Source organism: Hippoglossus hippoglossus, chromosome 6, assembly GCF_009819705.1.
Source record: "Hippoglossus hippoglossus isolate fHipHip1 chromosome 6, fHipHip1.pri, whole genome shotgun sequence".
Lineage (NCBI taxonomy): Eukaryota > Metazoa > Chordata > Actinopteri > Pleuronectiformes > Pleuronectidae > Hippoglossus > Hippoglossus hippoglossus.
Window position 1 is genome coordinate 27,539,546 of NC_047156.1, and position 18,071 is coordinate 27,557,616.

At 38.5% G+C, this 18,071-nt stretch overlaps 1 protein-coding gene across 9 annotated transcripts in view; it reads left to right on the plus strand.

Annotated features, from left to right (window-relative positions):
• ppp6r3 (protein phosphatase 6, regulatory subunit 3) overlaps positions 1-18,071 on the plus strand; it is a 28,382-nt gene that overhangs the window by 434 nt on the left and 9,877 nt on the right. For 5 of the 9 annotated variants that reach the window (XR_004614064.1, XM_034587338.1, XM_034587335.1 and 2 more), the window contains exons 2-16: positions 5,228-5,394; positions 5,580-5,813; positions 7,818-8,004; positions 8,211-8,348; positions 9,141-9,206; positions 9,506-9,618; positions 9,817-9,930; positions 11,420-11,546; positions 11,906-12,058; positions 13,039-13,188; positions 13,655-13,719; positions 13,969-14,084; positions 14,281-14,366; positions 14,882-14,968; positions 16,221-16,318. Coding sequence is in view for 8 of the 9 variants with exons in the window: in XM_034587338.1 (XP_034443229.1) it covers positions 5,587-5,813; positions 7,818-8,004; positions 8,211-8,348; positions 9,141-9,206; positions 9,506-9,618; positions 9,817-9,930; positions 11,420-11,546; positions 11,906-12,058; positions 13,039-13,188; positions 13,655-13,719; positions 13,969-14,084; positions 14,281-14,366; positions 14,882-14,968; positions 16,221-16,318 (1,727 nt within the window). In the remaining variant the exon portion in view is untranslated. Of the gene's footprint in view, positions 1-5,227; positions 5,395-5,579; positions 5,814-7,817; positions 8,005-8,210; positions 8,349-9,140; positions 9,207-9,505; positions 9,619-9,816; positions 9,931-11,419; positions 11,547-11,905; positions 12,059-13,038; positions 13,189-13,654; positions 13,720-13,968; positions 14,085-14,280; positions 14,367-14,881; positions 14,969-16,220; positions 16,319-18,071 lie in introns of those variants that run through there. The other 4 variants (XM_034587340.1, XM_034587341.1, XM_034587336.1 and 1 more) reach the window with 3 other exon arrangements.

An 18,071-nucleotide genomic window follows, 5' to 3' on the forward strand; every position in this document is an offset into this window, starting at 1 on the left:
GATTGTAATTTAGCTGGCCAGCCTCTCAGCGAATTAACGTGAGCTTCAATCTCACTGATATCATTTAACTTGACGTCGTCTCTATCGGTAGTTTGAACCCGATTTTAGGTGACCAGGTTAGCGCATGAGAGCTAACGATAGCTAGTGACGTTAGCTTGCTGGCCTGAGCCGGTGTGTTTCTGTAGCGTTAGCGGTAACTGTTTTGGGCCCTGGTATGTAAATCGACTGACGTTACTACCAACGTGGTATTTCTACAGCAATACGCCAGTAACGTTAGCCAGTCTTACTCATGATAATCCGAGTAAAAACTATCATTTGTACATCCTGTATTTAAACCCGTGTCCATGCCGGTGTTTCGTGGATAGCTGGAAAATAGTGTTAAGTAATGGTCACAATATGCGGTTACTACTGTAATCTGCGACAAAGCTACGTCTTCAGCAGGGTCAGTCTGTCTGTTAGTGGGTAACTACTGAAAATGAATGTAAATCAACGTTTGATGTATAGGTTGAGGTAGCTTTGTTATTGTAGGTAAGGTAAACACTGTTGTCTACCCTTGATTGGGAACTGACTTTAGTCAAGTTTACCTAAACTGGCTGAAGGTGTCCATATCCATTTAGTTTGGGTCTTGTGACAGCGATTCGTCTAATGTGGCACCCAATCAGTAAACTATGTTAAAGCTGTAAAAGTTTGTCATCCTGACTTTCTGCTGTGTTGTCTACACTATTTTATTGCCTTTGACCTTCGGTCTGTCGCTGTGAATTTGTTGTGTCAAGGGGCAAATTATTACAATGTTATAAGAATAAGTTATCTTGTTTGCTTTGAACAATCAAGAATTTGTAGAATTATGAATGTGGATGTATTTGAGACCAGAGCCCTGCTATGGAGGACTCTATGGAGACTGCCATGTGTATATGTATATGCGATTCTTTGACAGCTGTTACATATTCAACAACTTTTAGCCAAAACAACAGGAGATTACATGGTATGACCATGACTGACCTCATTCTAATGAAGTTTTGTGGAGTAACTGAGTTTTCTGCAGCCTAAGTAAGAACAAGCTTTATTTACCAATGTTCACAGTCCTTCTAAACCTGCATATGCTGCAAACACCAACACAAGTGTTTATGTAAACACAAGAAATCACATTATGTGGAAAAAGATGAGTGGTTTACACTCATTCTGATAACATGGTTGGTATAGAAGCTTTGTTTACATACAACTGATCAGTAGTCAGACTTTTCTCGACCCACCAACATTTTTTAAGCCATAACTGGGCTATTTGGTACATTAGGCTCCAGGCTTTTTTCCTTAGTTCTGTTTGTGTATTTGCACTGGTGGCACATTGAGCTGTCAGGCTCTGTACAGAGGCCACACCACAGTTTAACGTCGTCTGAGTTATACAAATACTAGATGATGATTAGACTTAATCTCAGTTTCAGTTGTTGGTTGAATTGTAATAATCTAGAAAAAATACTGGGAATGATCTCTCTATAGCATTACCTTCCCTATTCGGTCTCATTAAGATGCACTCTTGCAAAATGTCCCATTAAAAACCTGATATAGCCTGTTCATGGCCAAGAAATCAGGTTTCTCCAGAGGAAATCATATATATATATATATATATATATACGCACACACACACATTACACTTTTTTTTAATTAAGGGAACACTTAAATCTCACATCAGATCTTGATGAACGAATTATTCAAGTTCAAAATCTTAACTTATTTGTGTAATTTGAGAACAAAACAAATGTAACAACGGCCTATGGAAACCGAAACCATCAACCCATTGAGGGCTGTGAATTTCATCACAGCAACTCATAATGTGACTCAGTAGTGTGTATGGACTCTGCGTGCCTGTATGCACTCCTGACAATGTCTGGGCATGCTCCTGATGAGTCGGCAGATGTTGTCCTCAGGGATGCTCATTTGGATTTAGGTCAGGGGAACATGACGGCCAGTCAATGGCATCAATCCTTCATAAATGAAGCCTTCGTCATCCAGGAACTGCCTATACACTCTGGCGACATGAGGCCGGGCATTGTCCTGCACCAGGAGGAACCCAGCTCCCACTGCACCAGTGTGAGGTCTGACAATCACTCTGAGGATGTCATCCTGTTACCTAAGAGCAGTCAGGATACCATTGGCTATGACATGGCGGTCGATGCGACCCTCCAAGGAAATGCCTCCCAAGACCGTCACTGACTGGCTCTCATCTGTGAACAGAAAGGTACGCCAGTGGCGGACCTGCCAATGTTGGTGTTCTCTGGCAAATTCCAATTGAGCTGCCCGGGGCTGGGCTGTGAGCACAGGTCCTACCAGAGAATGTCGGGCCATCATGCCACCCTCATGGAGTCTGTTTCTGACAGTTTGGTCAGAAACATTCACACCAGTAGTCTGCTGGAGGTCATTTTGTAGGGCTCTGGCAGTGCTCCTCCTGTTTCTCCTCGCACAAAGGAGCAGATACCGGTCCTGCTGCTAGGTTGAAGCCCTTCTATGGCCCTGTCCAGCTCTCCTTTGTAACGCCCGGTCTCCTGGTATCTCCTCCATGCTCCTGAGACTGTGCTGAGAGGCACAGCAAACCTTCTTGCAACTGCACATATGGATGTGCCATCTTGGAGGAGCTGGACTACCTGTGCTACCTGAATGGGCTTCCGGTACCGCCTCATGCTACCAGTAGTGACAAGGACACTAGCAGAACACACAACTAGAGAAGAATCGTCAGAAAAGATAAGGAGAGAGCAATTGTCTCTCACAGCATATAAAACTGTTCCCTTTTTGGGGGTTGTCTTGCTTTTGCCTCTCCATTGCACCTGTTGTCACTTTCATTTGCACCAAAGAAGGTGAAATTGGTTCACAATCCGTTGCGCATCCTAAATGGACAGACTGATATACCTGAAGTTTAACTCACTTGGTGTTATACTGTGACGATTAAGTGTTCCCTCAATTTTTTTGAGCAGTGTATACACGCACAGAGTTTTACATTTTCCCAGACAGTAGTTTATATTCCAAGGCATCAGGTCAGCAGCTCTCATTTAGATGGTTGTTGGTATCTAAAACTTTTCACATCTTTTGAGAGGTAAAGTGTGTACACAATTTAGATTACCTAGAAGGAAACACAGCCCATAATAACACTTTTCCTGGCAGTCACCTTAAAGCTGCTGCTCTGCTAAAATCCTGATTTAATGACCACAATAAAATAAATCTGATTTTGTCAGATGATGCAACACATAAATTTAAAATAATGGCTGTGCTGTTAGTTCAGCTGTATTCACTATCAAAATTATAACAGAGAATGATTAGAAACTTATTCCTTGTTATGCAGGAAATTAAAACATGCTCAGAGTTGAGAGCTGAGTTGAAATGAAAGTCAATACTGGTGTCTTCTGTCTGATATAAGCTACACTTGGTCTGCAGTGGAGCTAAATTTGATGCTAAAAGTGCCTACTTACTACAGTAGAAAGAAGCAGCACAGTTGACAAAGGTCAGTTTAGCACTGTACAGCTGGTATAGTAAAGAACCCAGTGTAAGCAAGGCATGAGTTTCTTCCATTTACAGTGCACTCAAAGTATTTGGACATTGACTCACCTTTTGTTGTGTTGAAACTGTTCTCCAGTCGTTACAATACTGTGCAAGTGTTCCTCTTAAGATTTATCATTTTAACATTATATGGCCATGGATAGACTTGCGCATTCAAATGACAGAGGTTTCAAGTCAGTCTGAACACGGCCTTGAGATTCTGTTTCAATTGGTGTAAATAATTAAAGGTTGTATATAAATTAGATTTTTAACATTAATATAGTAGCCAATAATACATTTCTGTCTTGAGTAAAGAATGATGCTGGGTTTCAAAAATCTTTTCTCTGATTAAAATTGATCTTCATGTTAATGATCCGATATTGATTCTTAAAAAGGAGGAATGGATTTTTTTTAATGTACGACTTTTCCCATGAGTGACCCCATTTTACGTAAGAACAGTGGCAACATTTTAGCAAGTCGCTTCTCTCATATCTGTGTCTGGAGACGGAGCGTGGCCGAGTTTTCCACTCTGACAATTGTTGTTAGGCTGATGGACAATGACCACTTGATCACACAGACTTTCTATGTGACACATTGAAATAAACAGTAGATTAGTTAGTCTCACACGAACCTATGATCTAAAATAAAATACGTAGCCTTAATTCATTGATATGATATGAGAGCACCATCCCCAACAGTGACATGACACTAAACGCCAAGATGTCTCACTCTGTTGGATTAGTTTGAACTCCAGAAAGACTCTTAACATCGGTGTTAGTGACTCGTCCTGTCTCACTTATTATTTTGACAAGTACTGACAGTGGTGTGCAGAAAGCTGACAACAGCCGAGTTTAATTTAGGCCTCTCATCAAGTTAGTTATAGCTGATACAATGAACCACCAGCATGTTTGTTATTCAAACCAGGGTCAACGACTCTCGGCACCAGGTAAAGAGAAGAAGGAGCAGCTGCATTGCTCATGATCTTTCCTGATCATGTTGATAATTATTATTGTTGGAACTTAGTTAACCTGAACTGAAGACACTCACACAGAGGCTCAGACACTGACAGGTACACCATCCTGTGGATTCAATTACATTTTCATTTGCTACTGGTTTAAAAATAAGATATTTGGCTGGATTTAAACATTTCATGGCTATTTCATACTTAAACATGGCTATTTTCATACTTGCATTTATAAACATTTTACCTGCACCGGTTGCCATGTTGATTCACTTTGTCCATTTGTAAAGCATTTAGGAATTTCCGTCTTCCCCAAAGTTTTTAGGGGGTCCTGAATCCACTAGATTGTTCAAGAGGTGTTTGAAGGGCTTGATGGCCACTACCCCTACATCACATAGAGAAATGGGACAACACTACCCCTTCATGGCCACGCGCAAAATGAAGGGGTAGGGTTAAGGGATGAATACGGACAGGGCATAAGTATTTGTTTAGGTCCAAGATGCTGGTGCAAGTGCAACAATTAGTGGCAGTTAATATTATATATACATATATGTATATATAATAACTGCTATGCAGTCAATGTTTTTTTGTAAAGTTCTCTCTCAGATTACATTGGTATGTGAATGACTGGTTCTTTTCTATAAATTATAAAAAATTATAATTAGCGAAAATTGCTGTAATATCCACATGAAAACCAGAGCATTCCTCTAACAATATGTCTCCATCCGTGTTTCTGGCTCACAGGTGTGTGCTGTTGAACTGCTGTATGTGTGCTGTTTGTCAGTCTGTCTCTCACTGCTGTCTGCCTGCCTGTCCATCCGGCTAGCCTGGAATGGGCCACAACTTCCAAAGACTAAAACACACCTCCTTTTAACCTGAGCTCCTCCGTCTGGACTCCAACATACACACAGGTAGTGAGAAAAAATAGCTGTTAAATAACATTCCCTCAGTAAATCTTTACAATCATCTGTCATATTCTGGTCACAGGGTCTGTGTCAGATGAGTAGATTAAGGACCCTATGTTTGTATTTCTGGTAGTGACACATTTTGTCAGCAATATTTGCACTAAATTTTACTGCCAATGTGATCTTTTTAGAGCCAAGATGTTTTGGAAGTTTGACCTCCACACCACATCCCACATTGACACACTGCTAGAGAAGGAGGATGTGACGCTGACAGAGGTGATGGATGAGGATGACGTCCTGCAGGAGTGCAAGGCCCAGAACCACAAATTGGTGGACTTCCTGCTGAGACCACAGTGCATGGAGGACCTGGTCACCTACATCACACAGGAACCCAACACTGAAGTTGAAGAGAAGGTTAAATACAAGTAAGAGAAAATTGTATAAAGGGAAGTGAATTAAATGTGTCTTTTGCTTTTGAGAAATTTGACAAACGCATCTGTAGAGACCTTTCTTTCTCAGTTCTCTCTCTGTTCTGTATAGGTGCCGTTATTTCTACCATAATGGTTATTTTAGCAGTGAATGGTTATACAGGCTCACAAACAGGGTCAAACTGAGTATTGACAGCATTTTATTTACAACACACACAGTTTTTAGTTATTGACTTTGTGAATCCCTGCAGTGCACAAAACAATTATCTTGACAATGACAGAATGTCATTAGATGGTTATATTAGATGAGAAAGACTATATATATTATGCCATAAAAGCACTTGTCTATTTTTAACAAATGGTTCAAGGAATTAATATGGAGCCAAAAAGGAAGGAAGGGTCTCTTGCACATGCCTGCTTGTTTTTGCCCATATCTGAAGAACATAAAACACATTGTATATCTTATAAAAGGAAATAAAACATTATCTAAAGAGCCATAGAAATAAAGCAAATTTCACAGATATGTTGTTTTTGAAAGCCAAGGAAACAATAATGTGAGTCAGTGTTTTATCATAATGTGACTTAATGTCCCGGCTAATGCAGCCAGTACATTTCTATCTCTCCCTGTTTCCAGATGCGCCAGGTGCATCCTGTCACTAAAATACCAAATGCGCAGTCACGTGACGCATGAAAATTGGTCCATATGTTTTTATCAAACAGTGTGGCCTCAGTCAGTGCAGACCGTTTGTGTCAAAGTAAAGGTCATTATAGAGGCTACATCATGTGATTAAGTGAAACGTTTCATCCAAGAGGCTTCTTCAATTCAGTTCGCCAGGTCTTGCAGTAAAGAACAGATTCATATCTTGTGGCCCGAGCTATTTATCTCGCTCCCACGACTTAATAAGTTGTGGCCACACAATATTTCCCCCCCCAAATGTCGTCAGAGAGGCTCAGTGATTATGCGACTACCTGTTACCATTTCAATTTTCCCAAAAACTTAAAATAAATGTGAATTTAATTACAACCAGCTTTCTTAAGGTAGAGGTGGAGTGGATTTTCATGCGTGTGAGGGTCTCTAAATTGGTGCGTGGGTGATGGGCAGAGAGTAAAATTTAGGTTGTGATTCCTGCCTCCAAAATGCAGGACAGTTACTGGTTCGTGCAATAATTCACTTGCTGCACTGTCTTCTGGCTACGCTCTGGTGCAGTCGTGCCTCCATTACAGAAATCTTTCTGAAACGTAACAGTACACCTGTTCCCCAGCAGCCATATTTATAATGTTTGGAGATGTTTAGTGGATTTTTTGTGTGTTATAGGCATAGATATTAAAACAGTAACAGATGCTTTGTAGTAGTACCTCAATATAACTTTCCAAGTTATCACAAATTTGTATTGTCTATATATCAAATCTCACAGCACAGCTCCTGTCATTAACCGATAGTTTCATTTTTTGTCTGATAATGTTGTGATCTTAAAATTTTATCGGAAACTTTATAATGACTCTGGGCAACATGGTATTTATGTGTCACAGTCTGATTTCACACTATTGGTTGTCTGGAAACAGAAAGCATAAATAAGAACAATCAAATTGTTCAGTGAATTAGGCTGACAAACACAGTTATGGTTAAATTCTTGCATATTTTAATATCATTTAAGTAATTTGCCAATAGATAGACATGTATGTACATTTACAAGTAAATAACAGTTCGAGTTTGAGACACAGGCTACTCTGGCAAAAGTGTGCAAAGGAAAACGAAGTGGAAAGAAAAGTTATTTTCCCCACCCTAAAAATAATAACTTTTGAATAAGAATAATTTCAGATTAAAGTTTGAAGAACAGTGCATTCTCCATCAAACATCTCTTGACTCAGAATGTGACATTAAGAGTCACAACCAATCATTACTTTCTCCATAATGACTCTTGGTATTTTCCAGCATTTATTAGAATATTATAACCATGGTATTGGAAAAAACAACTAAGGAGCAGCTTTTGTTTTTTCCAGGTATCCTAACATATCATGTGAGCTGCTTACATCAGATGTTAGCCAGATAAATGACAGACTTGGAGAAGATGAAAAACTGCTGATGAAACTTTACGGCTTCCTCCAAAATGAGCCACCTCTCAACCCACTCCTCGCCAGCTTCTTCTCCAAGGTCCTGTCCATTCTTATTGGACGTAAACCTGAACAGGTAAGTTGGTCAAAAGGGGGTGTTTTGTGTTACAATGTGAAGCAAGTTGTTGTCCTATTTGATTAATAATCAACAGGTTACATGCTATGAATGTACTTTTCACTCAAGCAGAATATATTTGACTTGTTTATAAAAAAAAAAAAAGGCTTTTTGTGTTTATCCTATGTAATGATTGTAAACTGTGTATGGTTGGTTTGTGTTTATAGATTGTCGATTTTCTGCGAAAGCAGGAAGATTTTGTTGACCTGATGATCAAACACATCGGGACATCAGCCATCATGGACCTGCTACTTAGAATGCTCACCTGCATTGAACCACAACAGCTCCGACAGGATGTTCTCAACGTGGGTAGCAGGACAATACTTTCTCATTAGTGCTAAAATTATTTCTACAATGGTTTCATTTACAAAGTAATAAATTAGACCATCACATCCAACAAGAACATATTATCAAAATAAATTTGGCTTGTTGTGATCTGGTATTAGTAAAGCTATCTTTCATCAGTGTGAATTTTACTTGAACAGGTCTAGCCTTGATTTTCAAACTACATTTTTTTTCTTTATGAGGTATACACTGAGCATTTACAGCATTGTGCTTTACATAGTATCTACAATGCTTAGATCTAGGTGTATAGTCAGGTCTCAGTTGATGATAAGAATGACATGTAACACCCGAAGCTGAGGTTGCATCATTCGGGCCGGTTTTGCAAAGCTAACATCACGGTACAATGCATTTCCTCTAACAGTTTCTATTTACGTGCAAACAAGTAATTAGAGTCTTCGATTTTTAACCAGGAATAGACTTCTTTTTTTTTTTTTCACAGCAACCATGTGACGCAGGTAAAACCAGTGTTTCTAACCACATTGATTGAGTTTCTGTATACCCTTAAATAATGTGAAACATGTACCTACTATTTTGTATTCATTGTTGACATGCTGAAATGAAATGTCAGAATAAACTTTAACATTTTCTAACAGTTATATCGTATATGGGATTTTCCCACGTGCTACACTAAAGGTGATTATATGAATTGGTGAAAATGTATCTTCACTTTGAATGGAAGAACTTGTTTTTCTTGTGTTCCCTCTGAATATTTTGTGCTGTCTGGACCATCTCTGCTTGTTGTTGTTTTATAGTGGCTAAATGAGGAGAAGGTGATCCAGAGATTGGTGGACATGGTACAGCCTTCTCAAGATGAGGATGTAAGTTGTCAATTGGCTACTGGGATATTACAGTCCTCTGTGCCTTCTTGATGAACCTGTGAACATTCTTTTGTTTTATTTAAGCTTTGAAAAGAAAATGTTTCTAAAAGATCAGTTTACTCAATTACAAAAAAAGGAAATCATATACCAATTATTAACCGAGATAAACCATCATGCTTGTTTTACATCTGTTTATAAATATAAGGACTTCAAATGAAGCATCAAATAATGAGTCCGATTTTAGACCTTAGATTCCTAGTTTATTGTTTGCCTTCTCCTTTTTGTTCATCTTTGCCCAGAGACACTCCAATGCCTCCCAGTCACTGTGTGAGATCATCAGACTGAGCAGAGATCAGATGTTCCAGGTTCAGGGTTGCTCAGAGCCTGACCCACTTCTGGCCACACTTGAAAAGTATGTGCCATTTAAAACCAAAAAACTCTAATCTAAAAATGGTTCATTTCTCTGGTGTTTTTCACCCATGACCTGACCCTTTGAACCCGCTACGGTGTTTTGTTTTGCTGTATGTTGACCCCTGTATGCTCTTGAAACACATTCTGCTCTACTGTCAAGTGACTCAGTCTTTCCCTTCACCTTGGTTGTTCTTCTCAGACAGGAGACGGTGGAGCAACTGTTGTCTAATATCTTTGACAAGGAGAAGAATGAATCTGCAATCGTCAGTGTTATCCAGATCCTCCTCACACTGTTTGAAACCAGGAGACCAGCGTACGTCTTGTGGACTCTGCCACTCTTGATATTTTATTTTGACATTCCATTTATAGTTGGTTAAGAGATTGTTATGCCTGTGCACCGGCAATAGCTAGTGGCTGGAGGCATTATGTTTTCAGGTTGTCCGTTTGTACCATCCTCAAAATGCGACACCTCAAGAATGCCTTGAGGGAATTTCTTCAAATTTGGTACACATATTCACTTGGACTTACGGATGAACTGATTTAGATTGGCCATACAAAGCCAATGTCTTGCCTTGTGAAGTTCTCTGTAACACTGTCAAGGAATCGTTTCACATTTGACACAAACATTCACTTGGTTTAGGATTAACTGTTATGATTTATGTAGCCAAAGGTCAAGGTCATGGTGGGCTCACAAAGTATGTTTGTTTTTCTTGAACGTGATATCTTAACGTCAACTCAAGGAATGTCTTCAAATTTGGTTCAAACACTCACTTTGTCTCAAAGATGATTTTGGTGGTAAAAGGTCACGTGACCATAGTCGTTTTAATCGCAATACATCAGGAATGCCCAAATGTAATATCTCGGGAACATATCGAGGGAATTATTTCCTATTTAGCACACATGTTCACTTGGACTCTGATTAATTGATTTGATTTTGGTGGTCAAGGTCACGGTGGCCTCAAAAAAACGTGTTTTTGGCCAACAGCTTTTGATCAGTTGTCACTTGGAGTCAAAAATGAAGTGATTTGAGTGGTCAAAGGTAAATGTTACACTGACCTTATGAATCGGTGAAATATAAAATGCAGGTATACTGCACTGGTTGGCGGTGGCATACAACAGCAGTGTGGTAATTCTGGTTGAAGAATAATGTGAAATGAGAACAAAACACCTAGTATGATATAAAATGCCTTAGATTGACAAATGAATGGGCTTTTTGTTAGCACATTAGTTATTGAAGTCAGATTTTATCGCTTAACACATTTAGTATCACATTTTCGACTACTCGCCAGTTATTTCTGATATCTGTGAACATGGCAACATCACTACAACTCTGACAGAAAGCGGCACACTTTATTTTTATAGCCTATATTCACAAATCACAATTTGCCTCACAATGTGCAACATTCTCTGTTTTTAACCCTCAGCAAGAGTAAGGAAAAACTACCAAACAAACTCTTGCAACAGGGGTAAAAAAAACAACATACGAGTGATCCCTCTTCCAAGACGGACAGAAGTGCAATAGATGTTGAGTGTAATCAAACAGGTTATAAACAAGCCCAACAATTAATCCAGATCATTTAAACAATTTACTTGAAAGTAAACCCATTTGAGACTACTGATGGTTTAATGGCAATTCTGTGTCACAGTTAATACCAACAAAATGCAATACAACGAAATAGCTGTACAATAATTATAAGTAAATGTTCATCATACTATGAAATAATTGTGAAATCAGTCTAACCACCTGCACCCCCACAATTACTACAAATGTTCATACTACTTGTTTGTGTTTAATGTTCCAGGTTTGAGGGTCATATGGATTGCCCCCCAGGGATGTCCCATCCGTCATTTTCAGTCAACCACAGCATCCTGGAGGCTGTGAGACCCCGTCTCAAAGACTTTCACCAGCTGCTACTGGAACCCCCAAAGGTAAGCTGCTTACACATGAGGTGTAAGCAGTTTTACAATAACAAAATGTTGTAGACTGCTGTTATAAGGTTACATTCTACATGTGAGTATTAAATAATTTTTTGTCCTATCCATTGTCAGCTTTTTCCAGTCTTGTTTGTAGTATGTTTATCCAAAATTGGTTAACAGTGTAGTTCCTGAAATTGAGTTTATATAATAAAAATGGTAAATGTTTACTAGAAATTATCCAAAGATGACAAATGATCCAGTGGCAAATGGTCTTCTACCTCGTCCTAAAAGTTTTTTATTTAGTAATTATTATGTGTATATATCCCTGTCCGTAGTTTATATACTGAGCTGTGTATGTTCTCCACTAACAGAAGAATGTGATGAAAACAACGTGGGGGGTGCTGGACCCTCCAGTGGGCAACACCAGACTCCATGTTGTCAGACTGGTGGCCAGTCTGTTGCAGAGCAACACGCACAGCATCAACACAGAACTCATTAACCTCAACACACTGGGAGTCATACTAGTAAGTACTGTTGAGGATTTTTGACCATCCTCACACATTACTCTACATTCCACTAAATATTATATATATTATATCTGTACAGGAGAATAGTGCCGGTCTAATTCCACAGATACTCCCTTCTCTCTCTAAGCAGTACCCAAGGTCAGGTTGTAGATAAAGGGCCAACCAACAGTACATTGTAGTGTCTACGTTGAGGGACTTTCATATCTAACTCAGATGCACCAGACAGAGAGGCACCAACTTCAACCATCACCAACTTTGATTCTTTGCGTATTTCACCAGTGACGAGACGTAAGGACACAATGTGATCTAGGAATGGATACTTTAGGCTAAACTATCCAATAGGATGCGAACACCTACATGTAACAGAGTGATAGCAATTCTACCCATTCATGGATGTGCTGATGGGTGATGCAAGTAGAGGAAGATAGATGTGGAAGCTGTGGGAGACATCTTCAGACTTTGGGTGACAATTGCTCATGTTACTCTGTTAGCGTTTGTATATTGTTCAACCTTCTGGTCTCCTTGAAGCATCAAGTCTACATTAAAACCTTCTGCATAAGACATCAGCTGCTGCCTGAGTTCTCCTTTCACCAACTTCCAGAAAACTTTCATAACAAGTACTATTTGGATATTTGATTTTATTTGTCACCCTAACGGTGTTCAGATTTATTTCACTACCTTATTACAGTGTAACAGTCTTAAAAAGATAGTAATAATAATGTAATTAATTTTATTTACGTACTTTATGTACTTTTCCTAACAATGTTTTCTTAACGCACTACAAGATTTAAAATAATGGTACATCACACAACAGGATATTATCAAGATTATCTCTGTGGGTCCACACAATGTTAGTTTGTCCGGCAGGATGCCTTTAGATTTTTCTTCAGTATAGCGTTAAAACCACTCTTAGCATTATACTATCCATACCACGTACTAATATGTCTGTCTTCATAATTCTTTGTTTTGCTCCTCAGGACATGTATTTCAAATACATCTGGAACAACTTCCTCCACATTCAGGTTGAAATCTGTACAGCCATGATTCTTGCTATGCCCCCCGCCCCCAGTGACATCCAGCCAGATACAGAGCAGGAACATGCGAGGGAGAGCATCCTCATCAAACATGTAAGAAAATAGTAGAGACAAGAACTACCATCATAATATTTTATCTTGTGGGATTTAAGCAAATCTTCTTGTTAGTAAATTAAAGCTGAAGTTATTTTTTTTTTTTTTTTCTGCTGAACCTTCAGACTAAACACAACAATGTTGGTTATGTGGTTATTCCATTACCAACAAGCCAATGAAGAAGTGAGTTGTACTTACTGTAAAATAAAGATAAAACACAGTGGCAAGACAGCGATTCTTAAATAAGAAGAAGCATGTTTTTCTAGGCAATCTGGTTCATGTTGAGCATAATTGGTTTATTTCAAAGTTTGGACTGAATATTGTATTGCAAGGTCCATGGACCTTGCATGGACCACTTTCACTATTCACAAATAGTGAAGGCTTATTGATGATATGTGATAGATGACTGTCTGTGCCGTGTACACAAAATTAGTTGGATTAACTTGCTTATATTTTTCTTCACCAGCTGTTTCAAAAGTGCCAGTTTATTCAGAGAATCCTAGACGCCTGGGGCTCCAATGAGAAAGAACAGTGAGTATTCTGCTCTGCTGCAAAGATAATATAAGTAACTACGTCAGACTGTAGCTATGTCAGACTTTTGCTGTGTTTAATTTAGTTGTGGTTTTCTGTAAAAGAAAAGAACAGACCACAAAACCAAAAGTTATGTGCTCCTTTACTATCAAAATGTAAATGTTAAAAGTGTAACAAAATGTCAAAAGAACACTACTGGTTGTGGAGAAGTTAACAGAGTGATGCTAAAATTGTATTGATGTGTTTTAGGGCGGAAGGTGGTCGGCGACAAGGCTACATGGGTCACCTTACTAGAATAGCCAACTCTATAGTTCATAACTGTGACAAAGGCCCTAATGGACCGCAGATACAACAGCTCATCTCAGGTAAGGACTGGCTCATACCTGTTATCTTCATCTGTCTTGAAAAATTGACTTTATATAATATAACATTTAAATCTATTTTGGGAGTAACTGAGTGAAAATCCTCTCATGGCATCCCTTAACTCGATGGTTAGCCTATGTAACAAAATAACTAGTGGCATCTTACATGGAGTATGACCTCTGTGTGTGTCTAACACAGAGCTCCCAGTAGAGGACAGAGAGAAATGGGAGGCCTTTATTTCTGGGCAGCTGGCTGACACAAACAAGAGAAACACTGTCGACCTGGTGAGTAACTAGGGCATCAACGCTGATGTCAAGTTTTAGTTTAGCCATACACGTTGGGTGTGCAGTGCAGGTATTTAAGAGAGTTTTTATGATTGTGTTGACCCTAGTTGAGCACGTTGGATTAGGGTTGGGTAATAACAAATTTTTATAACCAGCCACCGACACCCAACAATCGTCAATTGGCTATATATATGCATGTGTGCGTGTGTGTCGGCGAGACAAAGAAAAGAATGAGCAGAGTCAGAATGGGCTGAGTGAATGAATGAATGCAGGCAGTATTGATAATTTTCATTTAAAAAAAGCATCAATCATTATTGCGGTGATCACTGTTGATCTTGTAGCGGTGGCGGAAAACAAGTCGACTGTAAACTGTAGAGTGTCAGACATCGGCTGTGTGTGTGGACAACCACTTCAATAGACTGCTTTGGAATTCACATTGAAGAAGAGGATACTGTTTTCTTTAAGGCACTTTTTAAAGGCTCCAACCTCTTTTGCTTAAATTAACTTTTCTTTAGGTAAACACACACCACATCCATTCTTCCAGTGATGATGAGGTGGACTTTAAAGACAGTGGCTTTCACCAGGACTCCTCTCTACAACAAGTAAGACCAAAACACACATGCACAAATGCATATGTGCACACAAAGCAGGCCCATAGCCACACAGACTGTTGGATATACATGGACATCTAATTAACAGAGAAAAGTCTTTTAAGCAGTGTCAGTGGTCAATATTGTCTCTTCAGCTCCTTCGCATTTATACACTCTCAAAGCAGTTTCATAACAAAAGTAGAAACCTCTTCATGAAATTCCGGTTTAACTTAAGTTCTCAGTTTCAACTCTTTATGTTTAAGAACATCTTGGGTAATATTGAATGAGGAGGAATATAGTGGTTGAGATTTTGAACTAATCTTCCTCCTTTACTTCCTCAAAATGCCTGGCCCCGACCCATTGCTGCTTATAGCAGCTATAATTGCATGTGAGTTTTTTGAAAATTTGCCATGTTGCATTTATTTTAGTCAAGCCTCTCAAAATACTACATCACATCATTTAGCCCTCTCTCTGGGTGATAACAGTGGTTTTCCTGCATGCATTTACCTTGTGTGTGTGCCATTATGTTATGCAGACAATCACCAGCATTATCAGATGTTATAGAAGCATATTGTATGTTTACTGTATCACTGACACTGATTAAATTTACTACTCAGTTTTCCAAACAACACATTTTTTAAATCACATCAGGTACCAGTGAAACATGATTTAGTTCTGGCAGCCCCTAAGAGCAATAGCATGAAGAAAATGATCTTTTTAGATAGATTCGAGATTTCAATAGTTGAAGGGTACATTACATACAGGCTACATGGGTTGAGTACAAACATTTCCAGCTGATGATGCAGTTGACATCAGCTTTTTTGGTCACTGTACCACAAGTAATACAGATGCGTTTTCCTTAAGCCCTTGTCACTGATTGATGGTAGAGATGTAACTGCATGTGTACAATGCATAACTTTTTTCACCGGGTAATTTGTGACTATGGGTCATGCACAACTACAAGCTACAGATACATCCCTACCCTGTTTTGAAATAATTTACTTAACTACTGTTATTTAAAAACGTTTTAGTCACTGTAAACATAATGGAATTGTTTTGTTATTTTTGGCAAGTGATATATAGTGTTTTGGCATCTGACTGTAAATGCATGTTTGTGCCTTTTTCTGCACTTAACCTGTATAGCCTACATGTTATATATATATATTTATTTATTTATATTTGCTATGTATTTGTATTGCAAGTAATGACCAGCTTTGTGTAGAGCCAAGACTATATCATTATCGTTGGTCTTGGGTTTTGCCAGGCCTTTTCTGATTATCAGATGCAACAAATGACGTCCAATTTTATTGAGCAGTTCGGCTTCAATGATGAAGAGTTTGCTGATCAGGACGATGTTGTGGAGTGAGTACTCATCCTGCATGACTAGACTTCCTGTCTAAGTATTACTGTGTAACACTGAAGGGGCAGGGCACTTCCAACATCAAAAAGCTGGTTGGCAGATTTTTTTCATTTATTCTTACTCTAAAATTTTAAGGTTCTTCATTCTCTGTCTCAATGTTATGCCATGCCAAATATCTGAATGGCCTCTAGATGTCATGCAGCATATATTTGTCTGATACATTTTATATTTTCACCTTGGAGCATAACAAATTCCAATACAGTGATGCATAAAATGGTCCTTGCCAAACCTAAACCATTTTTGGACACATTAAAACTAATGTTATTATTTTTCGAGATAAACCTTATTTTATTTGTATGTAGTGAATTATCCAACTTTTTTATGTTGTTGTGTGCTGCCCCTATGTACCTTTTTGTAGGTCAAGCTGGTTTTGGTGTTAATCTTATGCTAAAGTTGTGGGTTGTTGGATATATCTTGCAGTTGATCAATTATTCAAAATGTGTGCTTCATTTTAAACAAAACGCTTGTAGAGTGAAGCAGAGCATTTTCTTTTTGATATATTTGATTTTGGGTGTACCATTATCAAAAAATGGGTCCGGGTGGAATAAGCTATATGAACATTTAAAATCTATTCCTCTAATCTTGGCATTAATTCTTGTAACTTTAAATTTTAAAACAAAGTAGATTCAAAAGATGAGATTAATAGATGCATTTATTTATAAAGACAAGCATGGTAGTCCTATTCTATTAAAACTTTGCCACTCAAAAGTAACTACTAGTTCTAAGCAATAGCTGGCATCAATAAATAGCATCAGAAAAACTCCCAAAACAACTTCCAAATTATGTCTTCTGTGCAAGCAAGTGCTCATATATTCATGGTTCAAATATATCATGGACTTAGAGCATTGATTACTTCCATCCTCAATGAGAGATTAATGTGGCTATGCTTTGTAAAAAGTGGCAGATTTAACGCGTGTCAACATTTGTTCCCATCTCGAATTCTTTGACAGTTCTAGATGCTAATATTTGATGCCAGTTTTAATAGAGGAAAATTCATGAGTGATCAAATTATAAAGAAATATTTGCTGAAAAATATGTCTTTGTAAAATTGATGTGAATGATTCACAGAACTGCTGTGTTTGTGTACCTGATAACGCTCCTATTCTAGTTAAGTCTGTCTGTCCATTTGTGCAGTCAAGATGCTTGGAAAGTGTCTGACTAGTCCTTGTTGACGACCTGGCTTTTTTCCTTGTCCTAAACACTGGACACCTTCTACAACCCTGCTGTACATTAAAAACACATTCTGTACAGTTCAGATACTTTCTAAATCTCATGATTGCACAAGTAGGAAAGTAACATGGGATTAGACGGATGAATAATTTAGGATATTTTCCGTTTGATAATTTTCAGTAGTGGGGACTTGTAATAAAGAGGTTAAAGGAATTTTGGGTTGGTAGGCCAGCTGGCAGATGGTAACAGGATGTTTGGGTTTATATAGAGTTCGTGTGTGCACAGGTGGTAATTGTTCACCTGGCTTGGTCTTGAGTTATTGATGTGTTGTTTGGTACTTAATTACTGCCATATTCTCTGTGGAAAGACTAAAGCTGTCTTCCTGACAGCAACAAAAGCAACATTTTTACCTAAGTCAGATGACAGGCTCAATATTAATTTGATGAAAGAGCCTCAGGTGTGTTTGGTGTATCTCAGCATTAAAATTTAGAAGCAAGAAGATAGCTTCTATAACTAGTTCAGTCA